The 20428-nt window shown below is 36.9% G+C and overlaps 3 protein-coding genes across 9 annotated transcripts; 2 read left to right on the forward strand and 1 right to left on the reverse strand.

The window, feature by feature from the left end:
- rab41 (RAB41, member RAS oncogene family) lies at positions 1 to 11906 on the forward strand. Of its 4 annotated transcripts, none has more exons than XM_067457560.1 (8): positions 1 to 209; positions 1163 to 1221; positions 2171 to 2224; positions 3220 to 3325; positions 4898 to 5009; positions 5269 to 5362; positions 9718 to 9784; positions 9981 to 11906. In XM_067457560.1, exons 1-8 carry the CDS (start codon positions 131 to 133, stop codon positions 10043 to 10045), a joined length of 636 nt encoding a protein of 211 aa, XP_067313661.1. In that variant the 5' UTR covers positions 1 to 130; the 3' UTR covers positions 10046 to 11906. The 4 variants fall into 4 exon arrangements, with proteins under 4 accessions (XP_067313661.1, XP_067313660.1, XP_067313659.1 ...); XM_067457559.1 differs by lacking the exon at positions 3220 to 3325 and adding an exon at positions 4346 to 4451 and having other exon boundaries at positions 2 to 209; XM_067457558.1 differs by lacking the exon at positions 5269 to 5362 and adding an exon at positions 7074 to 7167 and having other exon boundaries at positions 3 to 209.
- A 610-nt stretch (positions 11907 to 12516) lies between these two features.
- Positions 12517 to 17709, forward strand: stard14 (START domain containing 14). Its single transcript, XM_067457561.1, has 7 exons — positions 12517 to 12748; positions 12912 to 13099; positions 13473 to 13620; positions 13800 to 13903; positions 14682 to 14799; positions 14911 to 14963; positions 16428 to 17709. Exons 2-7 carry the CDS (start codon positions 12914 to 12916, stop codon positions 16632 to 16634), a joined length of 816 nt encoding a protein of 271 aa, XP_067313662.1. The 5' UTR covers positions 12517 to 12748; positions 12912 to 12913; the 3' UTR covers positions 16635 to 17709.
- Positions 17235 to 20136, reverse strand: pdzd11 (PDZ domain containing 11). Of its 4 annotated transcripts, none has more exons than XM_067457562.1 (6): positions 20079 to 20136; positions 19619 to 19719; positions 19398 to 19538; positions 19219 to 19317; positions 19069 to 19129; positions 17235 to 18303 (listed from the first exon to the last, which is right to left on the reverse strand). In XM_067457562.1, the coding sequence occupies exons 2-6, from the start codon at positions 19709 to 19711 to the stop codon at positions 18269 to 18271; spliced, it is 429 nt and encodes a 142-aa protein (XP_067313663.1). In that variant the 5' UTR covers positions 19712 to 19719; positions 20079 to 20136; the 3' UTR covers positions 17235 to 18268. The 4 variants fall into 4 exon arrangements, with proteins under 4 accessions (XP_067313663.1, XP_067313664.1, XP_067313665.1 ...); XM_067457563.1 differs by lacking the exon at positions 20079 to 20136 and adding an exon at positions 20005 to 20074; XM_067457564.1 differs by lacking the exon at positions 20079 to 20136 and adding an exon at positions 19987 to 20011.
- Between the last annotated feature and the right edge of the window lie 292 nt (positions 20137 to 20428).

The following is a 20428-nucleotide window of genomic DNA, read 5'->3' on the forward strand; positions in this document are numbered from 1 at the left end:
CACTAAGAGGCGCTGTCACACTCAGGAATCGTCAGCTATCAGCCCTCGTCACTGGACTGTACAGTGTCCTTCGTCCGCGCACAGAAAATAATAATATTTAGATAGCTGCTGTTTATTATACTCGATAAATATGTCTACTACGACCGGTGGCGGAGAGTTCGGCAACCCTCTGCGGAAATTTAAGCTGGTTTTCTTGGGGGAGCAAAGCGGTAAGTGTTCAGATATTTGAGACGTGGACAGATAAATAACGTTAGACGGGCCAGGTGAAATGATGCTCTATAAGGATAGATGTTACTAAATAAACATGCAAATAATAATCTGACAGTTTGGACTGATACGCTTGTCGACACGCACTTAAAATACACTAAGTTACAATTTACAGAAAAGGTGTAGCATGTAGCATTGAACATCCTTGCAGTACACGAACTATATACAAAAGATGTGATATTCAAATATCAACTCCATTGTGCTGTAATTTATAAAGTATATGTATTTTTCTGTCTTTCCCCTCAGTGTTTAAGTATTCTTGAATGTATACATCGAGGGAAGCCATCAAGTCCTTGTATTAGCATGTTTGTGTTGTCTGTTCCTAGCCGCTATAGATATCTCCCATTTTTAAAGGCCTTTTATATGTGATCGCATTCATCATTACTGTTTGACACATAAAATGCAAATTATATTGTGCTAGTACTTTATATTTATATGTTTTAATCTATAAAAAAAATACTGTCTGTTGTGAGAATGGTTGCTAGTTGTTAGCATGTGCCTAGCTAACCGGCTGTGACAATCAAGATCATGAGATTATAAACCACATCAGGGATGTTTAACTGCCACATCATCCGCGTCACATCCACGTTTTCGTTCCATAATGGTTGGATTTGACGCAAAAAAGCATCAGCCAGCTGTCGTAAACAAGAGCTTTTGGCATTTCTTAGTCTGTATTGATGCGGTATGTAACTGTGGAAAGCAGGACGGCGACACCCATGTTGCCAACACAGCGATCAGAGTTCAGAATCATCCTGCAGACCAACGCATCCGTTCCCTTGACAGCATCGAGGCGAACACCACACATGCTGTCTATGTAGGGATCCCACTAGGTTTGGAGACGCATTCACTGTGAGGTCTCTATGTTTAATGCGTCTTGTTTTCTTTTCCTCCACAGTGGGCAAAACTTCACTTATCACCAGGTTTATGTATGACAGCTTCGATAATACCTATCAGGTAACATCTGCTGTGATTGTTAGAGTCCATGTTATGTTCATGTGGCATATGCTTACCATGTCAACTTAATATTAAAGTGTTATTGACACTGTGTTTGGTTACTTAAATGAGTTGTTCACTCACTAATGAGAACTCATTAGTGAGTTTTATTAGTTTATTCATTTACTCATTTTCATGTTGATCCAAACCTGTCCTTTTTTCCATGGAATACAAAAGGAGATACTCTGTAGAATGGTCACACTGCTATTTTCCTTACAACCAAAATCATACAAGCAACTGTCTAACTCTGTAGTTACAGTTCAAAATTATTATTTTTGGCACCATGAAACTTTTAGATTATTTTAATAAACACAATATACTCTTTAAGATATGTTTTAATATTTTTTAAACATGTATTTTATGCTCACAAAGACAGCATTTATTTACCGGTAATCTAAATGCAATAAAACCTATAAAATCCTGAAATATAATTACAATTTAAAACATTCATGTCATGGAAAAACTGCATTTTCAGCAGTTCAGTGTCACATAATCCTTCAGAAATCATTCTAATATGCTGATTTGGTGCTCGAGAAATATTTTGGTGCTCAACTTAATATTAATGTGCTGCTGAATATTTTTGTGGAAATTATGACCCCCCCCCCCCAGTATTTTTTTAGGATTTGAAGTTAAAAAAGATAAGCATTTATTGGATTTTTTTTTTTTATTATTGCACAAAGTGTGAATGCACAAGAGCAAAATAGATTTTCAGTTTATATGGACCAACTGTAGTTTTTGATCTTGAAAGAATTATTGTAAGGAAAAGAGCAGTATGGAAATTCTTCAAAAAATCTAATTTTGTATCCTACAGAAGATTAAGAAAAATAGTAATTACAGTTAAAATAAATATTCCTTAAATGGCCTCTTTTTTACAATGTGCCCCAAGTTAACCCGTTGTTTCTCTCCATAGGCAACTATTGGTATAGACTTTCTGTCAAAAACCATGTACTTGGAAGACCGCACGGTAGGACAGAAATTAAAATTTCTGCAATTATTTCCATGGAGTCTCTGTGTGCCCAAGCCCATTTTATTTAGTTGAAATATTGACTATCAATGTTAGTGCTGGTGTAATAAGATGGTTTTGACACACACTGGCTCAAGTCATTCACCTTGACATTTTCTAATACCATCTTTAAGGTCTATAGTGCCCTATTCGGACAGGACTAGTTTTCTAAACAATGTTTAAGTTATAATGCTCATCACCTGACATCTCTGATTTCATTTAACAATTTGGATGGAACTAACATCTCTGGTTATTAGGTGGGAGTGTGTGTTTTACAGACATGGTCATTACAGAAGGTCACCTACTATGCTACATATGACATATATATTTTTTCATTAATAACTTATTGATATAACTTTAATATATTATTAAAAACGATTTAAATAAACTTGAGATTAATTTATAGAAGTAAGTGAGCAGAGATATCTAGACAAGTATCTTATCTGACAGAGATATTAAAATGGATGATTTGGCTCTGTTTATACATTTTATAATGCCGTTTTTTCGTCAGATACCATCCATATTAAAATGAAATGGAAAGATTGGTGTGCAAACGTTAAAAAAACAAATGAGGCATTAGTAGGCTATGATAAATTATCGGCAATCTGTGACTTGTCTTGTAATTTTTAATGAGGTTGTGTGAGAAAAAACATGGCATGTTTGGACATGATTAAAATCACAAAGTACGCCTGTGAAACACAAACTTCTCTAACGTCCGACTAGGGCTAGTCCACCAGGTGATTTCACTGTCTGTGTCACAGATTCATCACAGTTATCATTTGCGTAATTCCTCGCGCATGCTTGTAGCTCATCGCACTTGTGTCATTAGTTTGTCATTTATTTTGATTTCACCTTTTTTAAGTTTGGTTGTGTCTTTGTCCACCTCACCCCACTCTCTTCCATGGCTGGGTGCTGAATGGGTCCCCATGCCTGTTGTGCCGCATGGACGGTCATAGATTCGGCTACAGCTGTGGGACACTGCTGGGCAGGAACGCTTCCGTAGCCTCATTCCCAGTTACATCAGAGACTCAGCAGCCGCAGTGGTGGTCTATGATATAGCAAGTAGGTAGCTAGTGCTCCTGCTTCACCACATGGTGGGGTCAAGTTGGGTACTGCTTGAGTAAATGGCATTCATGGAGCTTTATAAGTGTGCTGGTTTATTGGAGCATTCCAGGTAAAGTTAAACACACAGCAAGATGAGAAACGCTTTAATAATGTGAATGGATATTTCACCCAAACATGCCAATTCTGTCATCATTTTCTCACCCTCGTTCTTCTGACATTTCAGATAATGCTGAATCGGAATGCTACACAGTTGAGATCATTTAACCAGACAGTATTCACTGTTCCTAGAATAAAATCAATATTTTCTGTAGTTGCTTCTCGATTATGAAGTTCTCTACCACTGCATTTTAAATTTTCCCAGATATTAGATGTTTGAAGACAAATCATTTTACTATGGATTTTACACCTAAGCAGAGTTAATTTAAAGTTAGTTTATATTATTTAACTCATCTGCTGGAAAGCACTGAAGCAGGTATAGATGTAATTTGTATTACATTTTGTTGTACTGAACACAACTGTATTTGTCCATACAATGTAAGTCAGTGTGGTCCAGTGTTGTTTTGGACACCATTGACTCGTATTATATAGGCAAATACAGTTAAAACATTCTTCAAAATGAGCTATTTTTGTGTTCCGCAAAAGACAGAACAACATACGGGTGAGAAAATAAATTTTTTTGAGTACACTGTACAATTTGGGCTAGCCTATTACCAATATTTTAACACCTTAAAGTGTGCCCAGCAATACTTGTGCATAATGAGTGCCATTTGCAAAGCATCTTGCAGAGAGAAGGAATGGAGAAATGCCTAAAACCTTGAGATTATACACCGAAGCAAAAATTGGTCAATTCCTGTTGGTGCATTTCTCCTTTTCCTTCAAGATTTGCTTCTTTGATGTTGACCTTTTCTTCTAACCCTGCTCCCTTGCCCTGTCCTCTCTTTATACCTTTTCTTTTCTCTGTTCTGCCTTTCTCTTTCCCCTGTTTTCTTTGCACGCCACGGTTTGTTGGTCCCTCAGGTTCGGCTCCAGCTGTGGGACACTGCCGGGCAGGAGCGCTTCCGCAGCCTCATTCCCAGCTACATCCGAGACTCCACTATTGCTGTGGTGGTCTATGACATCACCAGTGAGTCTGAACCTGAGCACTCATTGGGTCAGCAGGGATTTATGCCCTCAGGGCACAGTTAGCACGATTCAGCAGCTGCTTCTAGGTCATAGCAGTTCATCTTATTATGGTTGCTTGGGAACAGTGTTGTTTTCATTGTTTCTTTCAGATTAAATGAAAAGTAGATTGGATATGCTTCTCTTTTAACATCAACTTGCTGTTACTCAGCACGCTGATCATCGAAATGACTTGTGATTTAACTTAACCGTCCTCTGTTTTGTTGAACTTCATTCTAACAGTCTGCTTGCACACTTTCTTCTAAGAAACCTTGGCTTTGAAGTGAATCAAGTGTATTTTTGCACTGCCAAATTTGGAATTTTCAATAATTTAATCAGTTCCAACAGATCACAAGAGACATTTATCCTCTGTAATAAATCCATGCCTAACAATTCCCGTCTGTTCTTCAGATCTCAACTCCTTTCAGCAAACCTCAAAGTGGATAGATGATGTCAGAACAGAGAGAGGAAGTGATGTCATTATCATGTTGGTTGGCAACAAGACAGATTTGGCTGATAAAAGGTACAGTAATTTCAAGGAGTTTAATGAACACATCTTTCCTTCATCCCTCAGACTTCACGTTTTAAGCCCTTCACTATGTGTTCAGTTTTCTCTTTATTAATTTGAACTTTATGTTGAATAGTTTGTACCATTGTTGCTTTTCAGTTCAGTCATGTTTTCTCCTGTGTTGATTTTATTTTTGATTTCCCATTACTACTTTTGTTTTTCATATCCATTCTAATTTGAACTGTGTCCACACCTCAACTATGGACTATGGCAGGCAAGTGTCAGTAGAGGCAGCAGAGAAAAAAGCCCGGGAACTGGGTGTGATGTACATAGAGACCAGCGCCAAAGCTGGTTATAACGTCAAACAGGTGGGTGACACGATACAGCTGGAGTGTAGACCTAGGGTTCTAACTTTTATAACAGAATCTGTGGCATATTGTCGATTTCCACAGAAAATGATTTTGAGACTGTCCTCACTTTGTAAAAACGAGCTATATACACGATTACATTCGTTTACAGTAGAATCCTAGCAAAAAAATGTGCATCACCTCAAATCAACAGATAATATTTAGTATAATCGTAAAGGTGCTGAAAAGGTCAATTTTCAATAGTATAGCAATGCATGAAAGAATATCTCAGACAGCGGTCACTAAGAGGTAAACCAAGCAGTTTTCTATTGGCAGTCTTGAACCCAATATAAAATCAATATGGGTTAATGTTTTGCCTTCAGTCGAAACTCCCAATTGTACCGATTCCAGTTTGAAACAACTGAATTTCAAACACGCATCATTTTTGTGATAGAATCACATACCAGACTTGTCAGTTGTTAACTGCCCAAGGATACCACAAAGAAACAGGAATGCGACATAACACCCACACAGATTCTGCAGCCACACAAAAAATCTGCTGATTTTCATTTAATTGGAACACGTGTCATTCACAAAATTCTTTACATCTTCTACCTCTTGTGTGGCCTTTTATTAAATATTTTATTAATACATGCCTTGCTCAGTTGAACATTTTCTAATGGCTTATTCCATTTGGAAATGCACCATTCAATGTCCCTCAAATCAGTACAGAATATGACAAAAGATTTTCTCTTGGTCTGGGCATAACTATCTGTAAAGCACTGTGTACATTGTTGTTCGGTAATCAAAATTATGGTCTGTGGGAAGTCGATCAATCTGAAATAATGCCACAGATGCGCTCTAGAGACAAAAGGATAGCTCTCCCAAAATACTGACATTTCTGTCATAATTCATCACCCTTGTGTTGTTACAAACGTGCATAACTTTGTTTTGTCTTCTGTGGAAAACAAAAGGAGACATTTAGCAAAATGTTGTTTTACTATACTGTAGAAGTGGCTGGAAAGCAGCAGCTTGGACATTCTTGCATGTAACTCTTTTTGTGTTCTGCAGAAAAAAGTTTTTAAAGGTATAGTTCACCCAAAAATGAAAATTCTGTCATTTGCTCAGCCTTATGTTATTCCAAACTTGTACGGGTTTCATTTTTCTGCTGAACACAAAAGAAGATATTTTAAAGAATGTTGGTAATAGAACAGTTGACAGTGCCATTGACTTCCATAGTAGGAAAAAAAGTACTGTGGAAGTCAATGGCTACCGTCAAATTTCTGGTTACCAACATTCTTCAAAATATCTTCTTTTGCAGAAGAATGAAACTCAGAATGACAGAATCTTAATTTCTGGATGAACCGTCTCTTTAAGCTGAACATAAACAAGGGATATTTCATATTAATGCCAATGACATTATCATCACTTCCCTTGATATAGGGTGTTTATTTTTGTTGTAGATTGTCCTCAAGTAACAAATGTGTTCCCAGTGAATGGCCTTTTGGTCAAACTGCAGAGCAGTGATCTCTTTTCAGCGTTTTTGATTTCAGCCATTTCTCAACTCTGCAACCTGTGTTGGGGCCTATCAAAACACTAACTCCTCTTTTTTCCCCTATTACTAATGTGAACTTCAGTCAGCCTCTGTCTCTTTCTCTTCTTCTTCTTCTTGATGCATTTCTCTTGTCTGTCTTTATTTCTTTCCTTTCCCCTCCTTGCTCTGGTCGAGCAGACAGATTACCACAGAGGAGGGCGAGCAGAGGGCTAAGGAACTGAATGTCATGTTCATTGAAACCAGCGCAAAGACTGGCTACAATGTCAAACAGGTAGAATCACTAAGAAATGAGGATGGCCCAGCCCCACCTTCTCTCCACCACTATCTTCTGCTTCCTTTAGTTTCTATCTTTCTTTGCCTCGCCCATCATTAGCCATTCTGCCCCCGCCTCACATTCACAGGTGTCCTGTGATATTACTGGGCTGCTCTTTTGTGTTTTTGTTTTGTTTGCTTGAAGTTGCTCCCCATGTACAGTGTCACAGTTGTCCTTTGCATGTTGACCAAGCACTGCTAGATTTATTTTTCTCTATTTGCTGTGTTTTAGCACCATTTAATGTCATTGTGTTTTTTTAATAGCATAATGCATTGCATTTTGCTGTCAGAATTAGTGGATCAGGGTGTCTCTGTAACTTTTTTCCTCATAATGCTAATGGGAGTTTTAATTTGTTTTATATAGGGGAGACCAGGGCTAGTTGCACTTGAGAAAGTTTTTATATGAGCCACACTGCTGAAAGAAATCAATACTTTTATTCAGCCAAGAACACACTAAAGTGATCAAAAGTGATTAAAAACGTTTGCAATTTTACAAAAGATTTTTATATTATTGCTGTTCTTTTGAACCTGCTATTCATCAAAGAATCCTGGCTAAAACCAATCACGGTTTCAACACAAAATATTAACCAGCACAGCTGTTTTCAACATTGATAATATAGGATTTTAAAATCCATTTTTTGGGGGGCACAAGCCAAGGAATTGTGGAATTCCAGGTAATGAGAGAGCAGATTTTGTGGCAAAAAAAATACTGGCAAAAGGGGCTTCATCTTCAGGGCTCAAAAAAATGTCCTATTCCACCTTCAGACTTCAAATCTATTAGAAACACTGGCCACTCCTGACTAACCCATACGTTTTTGTTATTGGGTGAATCCTCCGTTATGCCCCTTTTGCTAAAGTCCTTTACTTCTTCACTTAAGTCCACAATTACAATTTTAAATTGATACAATGAAGGAAATTGGTTTAATACATAGAAACTCAAAATATTATTGTATCTGAACCACATAAAAAAATGTGATAAATCATGAAAATAGCACAATTTGTCATGTTTCACTGCGTCATCACAAATAAAACACACACAATTACTCAATATGCTTTTAATAATATTTGAATAAAGGTTGTCGATTCTTTAAAATGTTCATTTTATTAACTCAATTTTAATTTCAATGAACTCAAAATTGATTTTTTATTAAAAATTTTGATTTTTTTGATTTTTTTTTATTGTACAGTCTGAAATAAATTTTGATGGACTGTTATGGCTTGAACTTAGCCTGACGTGGTCATACTCAATTCTAGTCAGAATATGAGTCTGAAACTGCTCCATTGGGCTGTGATTATGAGGCGTGTTTCAACCGAACCAGGAAAGACAACCAATCAGAGCAATGAAGCGACGCATTGTCAGATGTCAACTTAGTTCAACTGCACTGTGTTGCCAAGTCCGCGTTTTTACCGCAGGTTGTTTTCTATGTCCACGGGTTGAAGCGACTATTATGTGATATATAGACCCATGAGTGCAAATTGTAGCAGGCAACCTTGCCAAAATAACACACATTTTACCCCCCAAACGCCGTTTTTTCCTAGTAGTTGGTGGGTTTTGTTGTAAAAACTTTGCAACCCTGTCTGCACGCGCGCTGAAATCAGACTGGAATACACGATCTTTGCCGCTGTTGTAAAAAATAATAATAATTTAATGATACACAGAGTACTTACCAATTGTGAAGGCGAATGCAGATACAAACAAGCTCTCCATTTAGGATTCGAACAGATATAATCCAAGCCACTTTGATGACGTGATGATTACGTTACTGTTGATCATCTGTCCGTCATCGTCTAAAGCCCGCCCTGATGATTTCATCGGTCCGAACAGTTTCTGTTTGGAGATAATTACTCCTCTATGGAGCGAGGCCAGACTGAACTGCCCAACCTAAAAAATTTGTGGCCAGGGCTGAGTTCGGCTGGCATCCAGGCTAGCTTGAACTGTCAAGACTGTCAAGAATTTAACTTAAAAGTTAAACTTTTAAAAAAGTGTATTTTTTTAACCTAATTTTATTCATAAAATGCATTTTTTTTTTAATTGACCTAATTTCATAAAAATATTGTAGTACTTTTATTTCTTTTCTATTTACTTTTGAATACATTTTTTTTAATTTATTTTCAAAACATATCAATATTTGTGTAATACTGTTTGGGTGAGAACACAAAAAAGCTTAAAGTTGAGTTTAAAAGATTAAGTTGAGTTTTAAGTTTTCACATACATTTTATATATTGCAATTTACAGCTTAATTACAATATCTGTTGGCCAAAACAAAAGTTTGAAAAGCCTATAATAGTTTTTTTAATAGCACCTTGCATTGTGACTACTTTATATAGTAAAACAATTTGCCACAAAATATTCTCACAAAAGGTCAACCAATGTTGTTGACAAAAATGTGATAACACTAGCCCTAGTCTCCCCTACAAAGACATCTTGTATTATGTGAAACCTGCATTGATTTATGTACATTTGGCTCAAGCATCAGTTTTTAAGTAATGAACTTTTTTCTTCTTCTAGCTGTTTCGTCGTGTTGCTGCCGCTTTGCCTGGAATGGATAGCACACCAGAGAAAAGCAAAGAGGACAGTATCCTTCACATTTACTGTAAATATGCCATAAAAATGTAAATTTGATAACAGGAGATCTAATGCCAGGGTTTTAGTCTTACAGAAGTCTTGGAGAAGTCAGGGTCTTACAGAAAGTAATGAAAAATAATCCAAGGGTAAAGGTATGCTTATTCAAAGGATCCAGTCTGCATCTGATCCTTAACATAAACTTTCAGTGATCGACATCAAACTGGAGAAGCCTCCAGAGCTTCCTGTTACTGAGAGCAGCTGCTCGTGCTAGTAACCACCCTCGCCCCCCACCAGGTCCTGCGTCCCACTCACTCGACCCCCTCACACACAAACAGCTTGCCTCTCAGTGGTCACTCGCTCCTCTCACGGCCCCGTGTCATGAGCGGAGAACCTTTTCTTTCTCTTCGACTCAGTGACTTTTCAGAGTAACCGTGTGGATGTGCTATTACTCTGTATTCCAAAAATGCATTAATTATTAATGAAAAAATCACAGCATAGATTAAATGCTAAAACCATTCAGATTCTCATCTGTTCTGGCTGCATGGCATTATATGGGATTGCAGACTGACATACGCTCATATGCTCTTAGGTTTTCACACATCAGTGCCATCATAGTCGTTGTGAAGTCAACATGTTTCAGAGCTGGGGCTGATGTCATCATTTTAGGCTTTTTTTGCCGCCTTTTTTAATTTCACTGGAGGAAGAACTTGACATTGTGTTGAGAGGCTGTTACTGATTTATATTAAAAAAAAACTTTTTTTTACATGAATTACACTATTATTTTGTTGGTGTTTTTTTGGCTGAAGTTATTTAAAAGAGCTTTGATTTTGAAATTACCGTCATGAAATATCAACATGGACAAAATATTCTGTAAAATTGGATGCTTTCATGTTAATTATGGTATTAGGGACCAGACATCATTTAAAGTGTTTTTCCCCCAGGAAATATACATACAAATATACATACATGGGCAAAAAAAGAGAAGTTTTGTTTTTGCGACAAGCCTGAACAGGCTAATTTTATACCGGAATCTTTGGAGGGTTGCATGGAAGTAGAATGTATTGAGCTTTGGGGGGGGGATTGGATTTCGTTATAAGAAAAGGGAAAATTGCTATTTAATTTAGTTAAAATTCAAAACCTAAGATATTTAATGACTTATTCATGACTGTAGTCACAAACATTAATTGTAAAAACGTGTATGTACTAACCAAACTATCGTAACACGTTGCGCTGAGCTTGGATATGGAAAGCATCAGCAATTCACACTAATTCTGCTCATTTTCTGTCTTGTTTTTGCTGCGCAAGTGTAGGAACCGCATGCAGTTTAGAGACAGTTTAACACAAAATGCCTTGCTTGTTTGGTTGTCATGGTGCACCAAATCAGGCCACAGTGTTGTGGTTTGCTCAAGCATATTAACATTGCGTAGAGCTAATGAGGTTTTGTTAAACGGGACGTTTAGATTTCTTCCTTCAATACGGCTATTGCTTAGTGTACAGACACATCTTGGTATTGCTCGTCGTAAGACTGTTGGTTTCATGTGTTTATTTATTATCTCACTAGTTAGTGATACAATGTGTTGTGTGCTTGACAGGAATGGCAGTTCGCAATGTCTGGGAATCAAAGGTTGATGTAAAATTTGCATTGCTGCCTGGCTACTGTATCACAAAGACCTAGTCGTGTCACAATCGTGCCACTATTAAAGACTTTCACGCCCCAACTGTAATGCTGGGTTTCAACAGTGTAGCTTGAATGGGCTTTTATTTGCTGGAGTGGTATCACAGAACCCCCCAGCACTGTCGCTTTTCCTCTCATTCAACTGTAAACCGACAAATCCTTTCATCACTAAGACTTAAAAAGGGCATCAAGTGTGTTTTAAACATTAACATTTACTATGGTTTGATATGTAGGAATTAAAAATAAATAAGAGTGAAAACCCTCCTGAACAGCTCTATCACGTGTCACTGACTGAATACTCAGCTGTGTGCTATTCTGAAGTGTGTTGGTCTGTTTGAAATACGCTGTCTACTAGTGTTTAGCAAAGTTTGTGACAAAGTACTATTATATGCTGTAAAAAATGGACGGTTAAAGAGACACCAAAATGTATCACATGAATAAAAGATATTTCACCAGATTTGCTGTTTGTCCTGCTTTTGGTTCCTGTATATAGGGCTATACACAATACATGGATATTAGAAACAGACTTGATATATAATTATTATACACAGTAACTTTCATAGATTACTTGATCACACTTATATGCAATGACAACAATTTAATTTTGTAGGCTAAACCCCCCTTTGCACAATGCATCACCTCGCCTTCTGAAGGTTGACGGATATTAAACACGAATATTATACACAATATGAAGCTATATAGAATTAATATGACTATTCTTCATAAATAAAAAGATAACTGGCAAATAGTACTGATGTTCTGTCTGTGATACTGATTGTATTATCCATGTTACCAACAAGCGGACACCAATATTGTTTTTTGACCAATATATTATAATTTGTATGTATACTGCATGTTCTCTTTGGTCCAACGTCGGAACGTTTAAAACATTACGAAATTCCGTTTTTTATTATGACACACTGCACAACAAGCATGTTGAATGACGAATCACCTATGCTATGCCGGTGATTTGAAAGGTTTCGGTCGTGAACTCCAGGTCGTCTTCAGGGATTCCGTTATGAATGAATCATGTAAATCAGTGCAGTAGCAGAAAGGGACCACTGGACCCGCACCCGAATGCCCAATCAATATGGGCGGTCCGACACACCCAGTTTGTCAACAGTTTTGACTCGAGTACATAAAAGCCGTTGGGTATAATCAAGATCATGTCCGTGTGTGCTAAATCACTGTTGTTCAGAGCTGACAGATTATAGCTGCGCACCTAGTAGTGTTGTAATACACCTGTTCTACTCCCGGAAGTGTGACGAGATTTTTTCCACGCGCAAGCGCTGACGCCAGGTAAGGAATTTGAGAGAAAAATCTCGTCAAACTTGAATTGTTAATCTCTAACTACAAAAACTGCCCATCACCCTTAGTGAGCAGAACGAAGTCATTCAGCCTCGTTGGAAGATCTGTTTTTCTCGCGGTAAAAAAAAAATCATTGGTGAAATTGTTGTTTCAGTTATGTCTCGCGGTTCGGGAATCATTCCAGATGAATTCATGTTTAACGAGTTCAAAAAACAATGCTTGGCCACCGAGAATTGGCTCAACAAGTATGATAAGAATGACATGGAGGTCTGGGTCGAGGTGGCCCCTTTATCTACTTCTACAAGCAATAAAGGATACTTATCCAAAGTGCACAAAATCAAGGTAAGATGTTTGCCTAACTGCTATGCTATGTGTGTATGACAATTGTTGATGTTTTTAAGTTATGGTGTCAGTTTTGCCTTTTAAAATAATTTACCCAGAGGTTTCAAACTTTACAGCAGGGCCCATATATTTTTGTTTAAACCCTTTATAACTTTTAATAGGAACATTTAATTTTACTACCTTATGAAATGCTTAAAGGGTCATTGGATAGACATGATTTAATGGTATTATGAAAATGTACTTCTTCAAATATCATTGCAATGTAGATCCTTTTTTTCCTTCTCTCTATTACATTTCAGTTTAATTTACATGTCCACTCCTGTTTACTGCTGCCATAACAACACTAATGCAAATGCGTTTGTTTCCAAAACAGTGTAGAATGAACATAAAGGATGTATCGGCTGCCACCATGTATGATGTGCTTCATGACAGCCAGTACCGGAAGTCATGGGACCCTACGATGCTTGAGAGTTTTGACATTGCCCGCCTGGGTCCCAATGCTGACGTGGGCTACTATTCATGTGAGTTATAATCTTTTAAATCTCTGTCCATGTTGTGTTTTTTGTTTTGTTATTTTACTGTTATTATAGTCAACACAGAGATTATTTTGTTCCTCTTTTTTTGTCACAGGTAGTGAAGTTTCGTGTCTTCGTGGGCCTACATGTCATAAAAATATTTTTTCCTCCTCCTTTATTCACAGGGATTTGTCCGAAACCATTGAAGAACAGGGATGTGGTAACCCTGCGCTCATGGCAGGCGTCTGAATATGAGTATGTGATCATCAACTTCTCAGTGAAACATCCGGTATGTCTCTAATTTACTTACACCTTATATTAATGAATGTCTAGATAAAGCTTAAGGCCATGAAATATTAAGTAGTCTGCACCACTAGCACAAATAATGACTGTTTTCCCCCTTACAAATTCACTTTAAAAAAGTTGCTGTTTGGATTTAAATGGGTAACTGCTTAAGAGTGTGATTGGATCATTATTAGAGTTATTTATTATATACACATCATGGCCATATTCCAGGATGACAATGTCAAGATTCCTCCGGCTCAAGCTATGAAAGAATGTTTGGGATGGAGCATGAAGGATCATTTTCGCACATGAATTGGCACCTCTTAAATGCATTGAAAGTCTTTGGGATGTGCTGGAGTAGACTTTAAAGAGTTCTGGATTCTTGCATTGTCAACACAAGATCTTAAGAAAAATGAATGCACCTCTTGGTGGAAAAACATCAGAACATTTATTTCCATCAAGAGGTGCATGCATTTTTGGTAAGGATTTTGTATAATATGGTCATGATGTGTCTTCCTACATGGTTGTTTAAGAAAGGAAAGGCTACACACTCCATCCATAAGGGATAGAACTGGTGGCAAACATAACATGCTAGAAAGATTATAATCACTGAAATGATTAATAAAAAATAAAAAATGTTTGCCGTAGAGTGTATTTTAACATTGAATATTATACTAATTATTTTATAATAATAATAATAGTTTATTAATACATAAATGTTAAACATTATACAAATACTTTTGTTAAAGGTTTGCTTCCTTCTTCTTTTTTTATTTTTATAGAAATATCCCCCACGAAAAGATCTGGTAAGGGCTGTTTCCCTTCTGACGGGTTACCTGATCAAACCGACAGGACCCAACAGCTGCACTTTCACATACCTCTCACAAGCTGACCCCAGAGGTATGAACCAATTCGCTGATCCTTTCGAAATGTTACCAGTCATTAATTTACATCGTAAGACTTAAATTTGTTGCTGTTTTCTAACCATTCTTTTTTAAAATGATCTTTTAGGGTCTCTTCCAAAATGGGTTGTCAACAAAGCATCTCAGGTCCTGGCTCCAAAAGTAAGTGAACATGTTTAGTCTTTGTTTGTTGATTACTCTGAGGATGCGAATATATCTTTGTGTCAATTGTGTGTGGGTCCGTGTTTAAGGTTTTTGAAATCACAATTGTTACCATGGTAACCTACTGGAATATCTTGTACTGAAGACACTCACGCAGCACTTGGTGTGCCTACGTGAAACTTGTTTATCTTGTTCTGTCTACAAGCTGCATGACTACAGTCATTCTTTTTATTTACGGAAGCGCATCACTTGGGATCCTATTAAATCTTTATTCTTCATTAATCGTCTATGATTATGACGGACACTGTTTGTTAGAAACCCCTATAATAATGCTTCAATTCGCTGTTTGTTTAATAGTCTTGTGGAATTACGGCATATGGAAAGGCTGTTGTTTGCAGTGTTGTCAGTCGGTATCTCTGTCCAAAGGGCACACTGATAACAGAGTCTATACTTCACACTTAGTGTGTTATACACTATTATTGAAAGCTGAGGTGTTTGTCTTTCCACTGACCATTGATCAGGTTTAATATTTGATTAACTTACACACATGTATATGCACGGTTCAAAATGAAATGATTCTATAATGCTCACCATGGCTGCATTTATTTGATAATACAGTAATACTTTCTGTTTAAACATATTTTAAAATGTAATATATTCCTGTGATTGCAGCTGAATTTTCAGCACCATTACTCCAGTCTTCAGTGTTGCATGATTCTTCAGAAATCATTTTAATATGCAGATTTGCTGCACAAGAAAAAATTCTTATCAATGTTGAAAACCATTGTGCTGCATCATATTTTTTTGTGTGGAGACTGATGTAACACATCAGTAAAGTCTCATTTGTTACCATTAGTTAATGTACATGAATGTAACTTGAACTAACATTGGGCAACACAGTATTTATTGATCTTTGTTAATGTTAGTTAATAAAAATAGTCTTTTATTGTTAGTTCATGTAAGTTCACCGTGCATTAACTAATGTCAACAAATGTAACACTTGATTTTAATAATGTAATCGTAAATGTTGAAATGAACTAACTAAGATTAATGAATGCTGTAGACATGCTGTTAATTATTTGTTCATGGTAACTAAAGTTAACTGTTAACTAATGAAACCTTGAAACCAACTTAATGCATATTTGCTGAATAATTTTTTTAAGTGGTTGGTTTCCTTTCTAGTAATTATTTATTATCTTTAGTTCAGAAATCACACATTATAAGTAGTATTGCATGCATGCACACTGATACTTTGTGCTGCCAAAAATTCAGAAGACCCTGGCAGAAACCAGAAACACTGCTTATTTATAGCTTTGCTTGAGCGAAAAGGGCAATCTGAGTCATTGCAAAGCCTGAAAATGAGGTGAAACTGGATTCCATTTCATTGTTTGGGTTACACAAGACTGAAAAGCGACCAAAGTTGATACCCGTGCCACTCCCTGACCCTCTTATGTCATTCCACAGGTCTTAAGAAGCGTTCATAAAGCCGGTCAGAGCTACCCTGCGTGGAAAGCAGTAAATTCTCCGGATCATAAGCCGTGGCTGTACCCCATACAGAGTGAACTGGCCATGATGGATCCAGCAGAGCTCTCCATCCAGCGTGGAGACTCCCTCGAGAACGTGGATGAGAGCTCATCCAGGGATGTTCAAGAGAATGAGGACAGCAGCTAAAATGACATCTAAACAGACAGTCTTAAACTCTGGTCCGTGTCACAGGATCAGTCTCTTCCCTCTTACCCTACTTATAACTTGTTGATGTCAACATTCCACCCTCCCGCTCACAGAGTAAGAGTTTACAATCACTGTGCTACACATTCCTTTATTGATGTCTGGGTTTCTTAGGGCATCGCACGTGACACAATGGTGCTTACTTGAACAAGGGAAAATACTCTATACTATGCGGTTCTGCTCCTTAATTTAATTTGAAAGCTTTTTGAAGGTGGTCCATTGTCTTAAATGAGACCTTTTTTTTATTTGCTTCTGTAATTTATTACTAAATGGGTTTGATGAAGTTGCACCAAATGACATGCAGGTGAATAGTTTGTTTGTTTATGTATATAGTCAAGCATGTTTAATCCTTATTTTAAATCTCCATGGTTGGAGAGAGGTTCCCAATATCATCCTTCTTCTTTTGTTTGTGTATTTACGGGCCTTTTCAAAGAGCCATGTCTGTAGTGGCATGTGTGTGAAAATGATTGACACCAAGCAACCATGGGGGATACATGTGTGTAATAGCCCTGTAATATAACCAAAGCAGTCCAAGACACAAGGTGGTATTGCCTCAAGATTTATTACTTGAAGTGGTATTAGTTCATTTGCCTGTAACAGGCAGAGGAAAACAGAAGGCAGAGAAATCCAATGATAGAGCTGTTCTGTATTTATCAAACATGTATTTTGTTTGGTCCTTGAACATGAAAGAAAATGGCATGTTAACAAAATGATACCAGTGGATCCATGCAAAGACATTTGCACTTCAGGTTGCAAAGTGTCCCAGATTTATGACATATTTTTCTTTCTGAGGGTGGATGGATGGATATGTAAATTTGTGTTTGAGAACTTGAATTTCATATTTATATGAAGTCCCAACTCACTAAAGGGTAATATTGTTTTATACTTTTAAATTATTTTAAATAAATTATGTTAAACAGCTCTTTTAAATACCGTTTCTTTTATTTCATCCAATAAGAATGTTGCACAAATTATCACCATAAATTGTATTTTCACCTGAACAGCACTGTTTGCATGAGCATACGGATTTAATGACAATTAATTAGTCAGTAGCAATGTTTTTGTCAGCAGGACATCAGTTGATGTAAATGCTTTTCCTTAGAATGCACAATTACAATTAAAGTTGATAAAATAAAGAATATATGATATTAGACATTAATATCAGCATTAATAAACAAATGACTCTAAAGTGATTATTAATAGCATATCATAATTTATTCATAAGGTACCCTGGAACTGTATATAGTTATTTAAATAAATAAATAACACTTCTACCATGTTGTTGTTTTTTAAAAGGATCTGGAAATTTTGCCAGCTGCATTCAAAACTTGCACAGCTCAAAAAAAGAGAACTGCCTGAAAAGAAAACCACCAACATGGGTGACGAAGCTTTGAATCATCAGGCATGTTCTGAAGTGTTTGAAGATGATTTCTTTGAGCAGTCTTTTAGTCAGAGACAGTAGTTAGTGGGAGGATGATGATGATAATTCTGCAGGGAAGATGAAAGTTTCGCTGACACACCAATGCCTCATCAGCTGCGTCACTCACTGTTTCAGTCATGCAGGTCAGGTCTGCCACCTAGTGTACAGTCCTCTCCTTCTGCCGTTGGTAATCTAGAAAAACAGATGCAGAACACAAATTTGTCAGGTACTCCATTTGAATCAGTTACCTACAGCATCGAAATTAAAATAAACTATATAGCAGAGCCATAACCAGGGGACCCCATATCTAGTCCCCTTGAATAATTAGAAATGGCCAAAATGTTGCTAAAAAAAAGCAAAATGTTAGGTCTAGGTTGGTATGCCTCAGTGGTATAACAGCACACGTCACTGTCGGAATGAGTGAGACAGCCAATCAAATCAAAGAAGGTGAGGCTTACTGTGCGAATTCCAACACAACACTTTAGTTTTAGCAGTGACAGAGTTCATCATAAGTAGCTAGACATTTTATTTTTGACAACTGTTTTACGAAAAACATTCAGCGACCAACAGTAATATAGTGATGTAAACTACTAAACATTTAAAACATTTGACCAGTTTGAATTGAAAATATGACTTATCTAAATCATAACTGAATTTGACGTAACCAGAAATTGTTTCCATTTTTACCTATTAATCTGATGAAAATAAGAGTGAATATGTGCTTATTTAAATATATGCATATTATGTGCTTCATAACCACAATATAAACATTATTATTTGTTTTTCTTTATTTCCTTAGATCCCTTTAAAACAATAACTCCAATACCCCTCCCACGCAAAAAAAACAAATAACAAAAAAAAAAACTTTTCCCCCGCACCTAAGACATGGTTAAGTCTGCTATATTAGACTGGAAATCACAACAGAAATAAGGGAAGGATGAATAATATAACACTCACTGTAAGGAAAGTATCGGACCTTCATCAAAATCTCTCTCGCGGTCTTTAAAATCTCCACAGCCTAGAAGAAATTAGGCATACATTAATTCTGTTTAGAGGAGAAGATTTCCAGCGTGTTTCTGTCTATTGGAAGGACATATCATGTCTTACCCTTGAATGCTCAATATCTTGAAAGTCCACATCATTGACAGAAAGCACCTGATCACCCTCCTGTAGTCCTGCTCTATGGGCATCTGAATCTGGCACCACCTGTCAAAACATTTTTAGCAAGAACAAGATGATTACGACAGTTCTTTTGATTAGCGAAGGTTTTAATTGATACAACTCACCTTTGAAATAAATATACCAAGCTGCGAAGCCTTTCCTCCACGGATATTAAAGCCCAGTTGTGCTCCAGGGGGCTTTTTTAAGACTATAGTGCGAGGTAGGAAATGAGTGAGCTCATTGTTATAGTCAGGGTGATGTATCCTCTGATTATAAGGAAAAAAAATATATAAATAAGGTCAATATGAAACAAGAGTTGAAAAATGTATTAGTAGTGTTGAAGCACCTCTTGTGGAGGGATCCATGCAGGAGGGCTCTCATAGGATGGAAGAAACACTACTGGCAGTTGATAGTCATCGTACGGAATCTTTTGGTCCATGTTTTGAGCTAGAAATTGAAGGCGAGGGAAACAACAGCGACATGAAAGACTATTTTTGAAAAACTACATTAAAATCTTTACAAAAATGTGACCATACGGATGACTAAAGCATGAATTATGACCAAAGATTTATGAAAGGTTTCTTTACGGTTCTCACTGTCCAGTGAGTAACGTTACAGCAGGCTAGCTTGCTAACACTCAAACAATATCACACAAGATGCGCTCAACGATGAGCCATAGCCATGAAAAATGATCAAAACATTGCAATAAAGTACCGTTACAAATATGCTCACACTAAAAATAAAGACAAGCAATATATACAGCTGCTTTTGCTCGCCAGTTTTGGTTTTTGTCTGTGTCAACTCACCAAGAACTCCTCGGGAGAACCATTAGCCCCGCCCTTTTAGAGATCATGTGACCAACAGTGTTATTTTTCTTCTTCTTCTTTTTTTTTCGGTCAACAAAAACTATTATGTGCAAAAGAAAATATTGCTATTGGGACAGTTTTTCGCAATTCATCCTGGAATGTTATTGTGCCCTCTTGGTCATCTCTGACAACTGCCCTTCCTGGTCATGTTGCTCAATTTCAAAAGCATCCTGACAAAAGAATGACCTTGGTATGTGCCTAATCACAAATAGCTAAATAATGAACCTACCCTGAATCAATGGAGTAATTGTGTTAAAAAAACTCCCAGTGCTGCCTATCATCTCTAGCTT

Source organism: Pseudorasbora parva, chromosome 11 (genome assembly GCF_024679245.1).
Source record: "Pseudorasbora parva isolate DD20220531a chromosome 11, ASM2467924v1, whole genome shotgun sequence".
In the NCBI taxonomy this organism is placed as follows: domain Eukaryota; kingdom Metazoa; phylum Chordata; class Actinopteri; order Cypriniformes; family Gobionidae; genus Pseudorasbora; species Pseudorasbora parva.

Excerpts from the sequence above, each read along its gene's own strand:
- stard14 (XM_067457561.1), top strand. The coding sequence starts at position 12,914 with ATGTCTCGCGGTTCGGGAATCATTCCAGATGAATTCATGTTTAACGAG. Across the intron at positions 13,621-13,799 it reads TGACGTGGGCTACTATTCAT|GGATTTGTCCGAAACCATTG; the intron begins GTGAGTTATAAT and ends CTTTATTCACAG. Across the intron at positions 13,904-14,681 it reads ACTTCTCAGTGAAACATCCG|AAATATCCCCCACGAAAAGA; the intron begins GTATGTCTCTAA and ends TTATTTTTATAG.
- rab41 (XM_067457560.1), top strand. The coding sequence starts at position 131 with ATGTCTACTACGACCGGTGGCGGAGAGTTCGGCAACCCTCTGCGGAAA. Across the intron at positions 210-1,162 it reads TTTCTTGGGGGAGCAAAGCG|TGGGCAAAACTTCACTTATC; the intron begins GTAAGTGTTCAG and ends TTTCCTCCACAG. Across the intron at positions 2,225-3,219 it reads TGTACTTGGAAGACCGCACG|ATTCGGCTACAGCTGTGGGA; the intron begins GTAGGACAGAAA and ends GGACGGTCATAG.
- pdzd11 (XM_067457562.1), bottom strand. The coding sequence starts at position 19,711 with ATGGACCAAAAGATTCCGTACGATGACTATCAACTGCCAGTAGTGTTT. Across the intron at positions 19,130-19,218 it reads AAGATATTGAGCATTCAAGG|GCTGTGGAGATTTTAAAGAC; the intron begins GTAAGACATGAT and ends AATTTCTTCTAG. Across the intron at positions 18,304-19,068 it reads GGTCCGATACTTTCCTTACA|ATTACCAACGGCAGAAGGAG; the intron begins GTGAGTGTTATA and ends CTGTTTTTCTAG.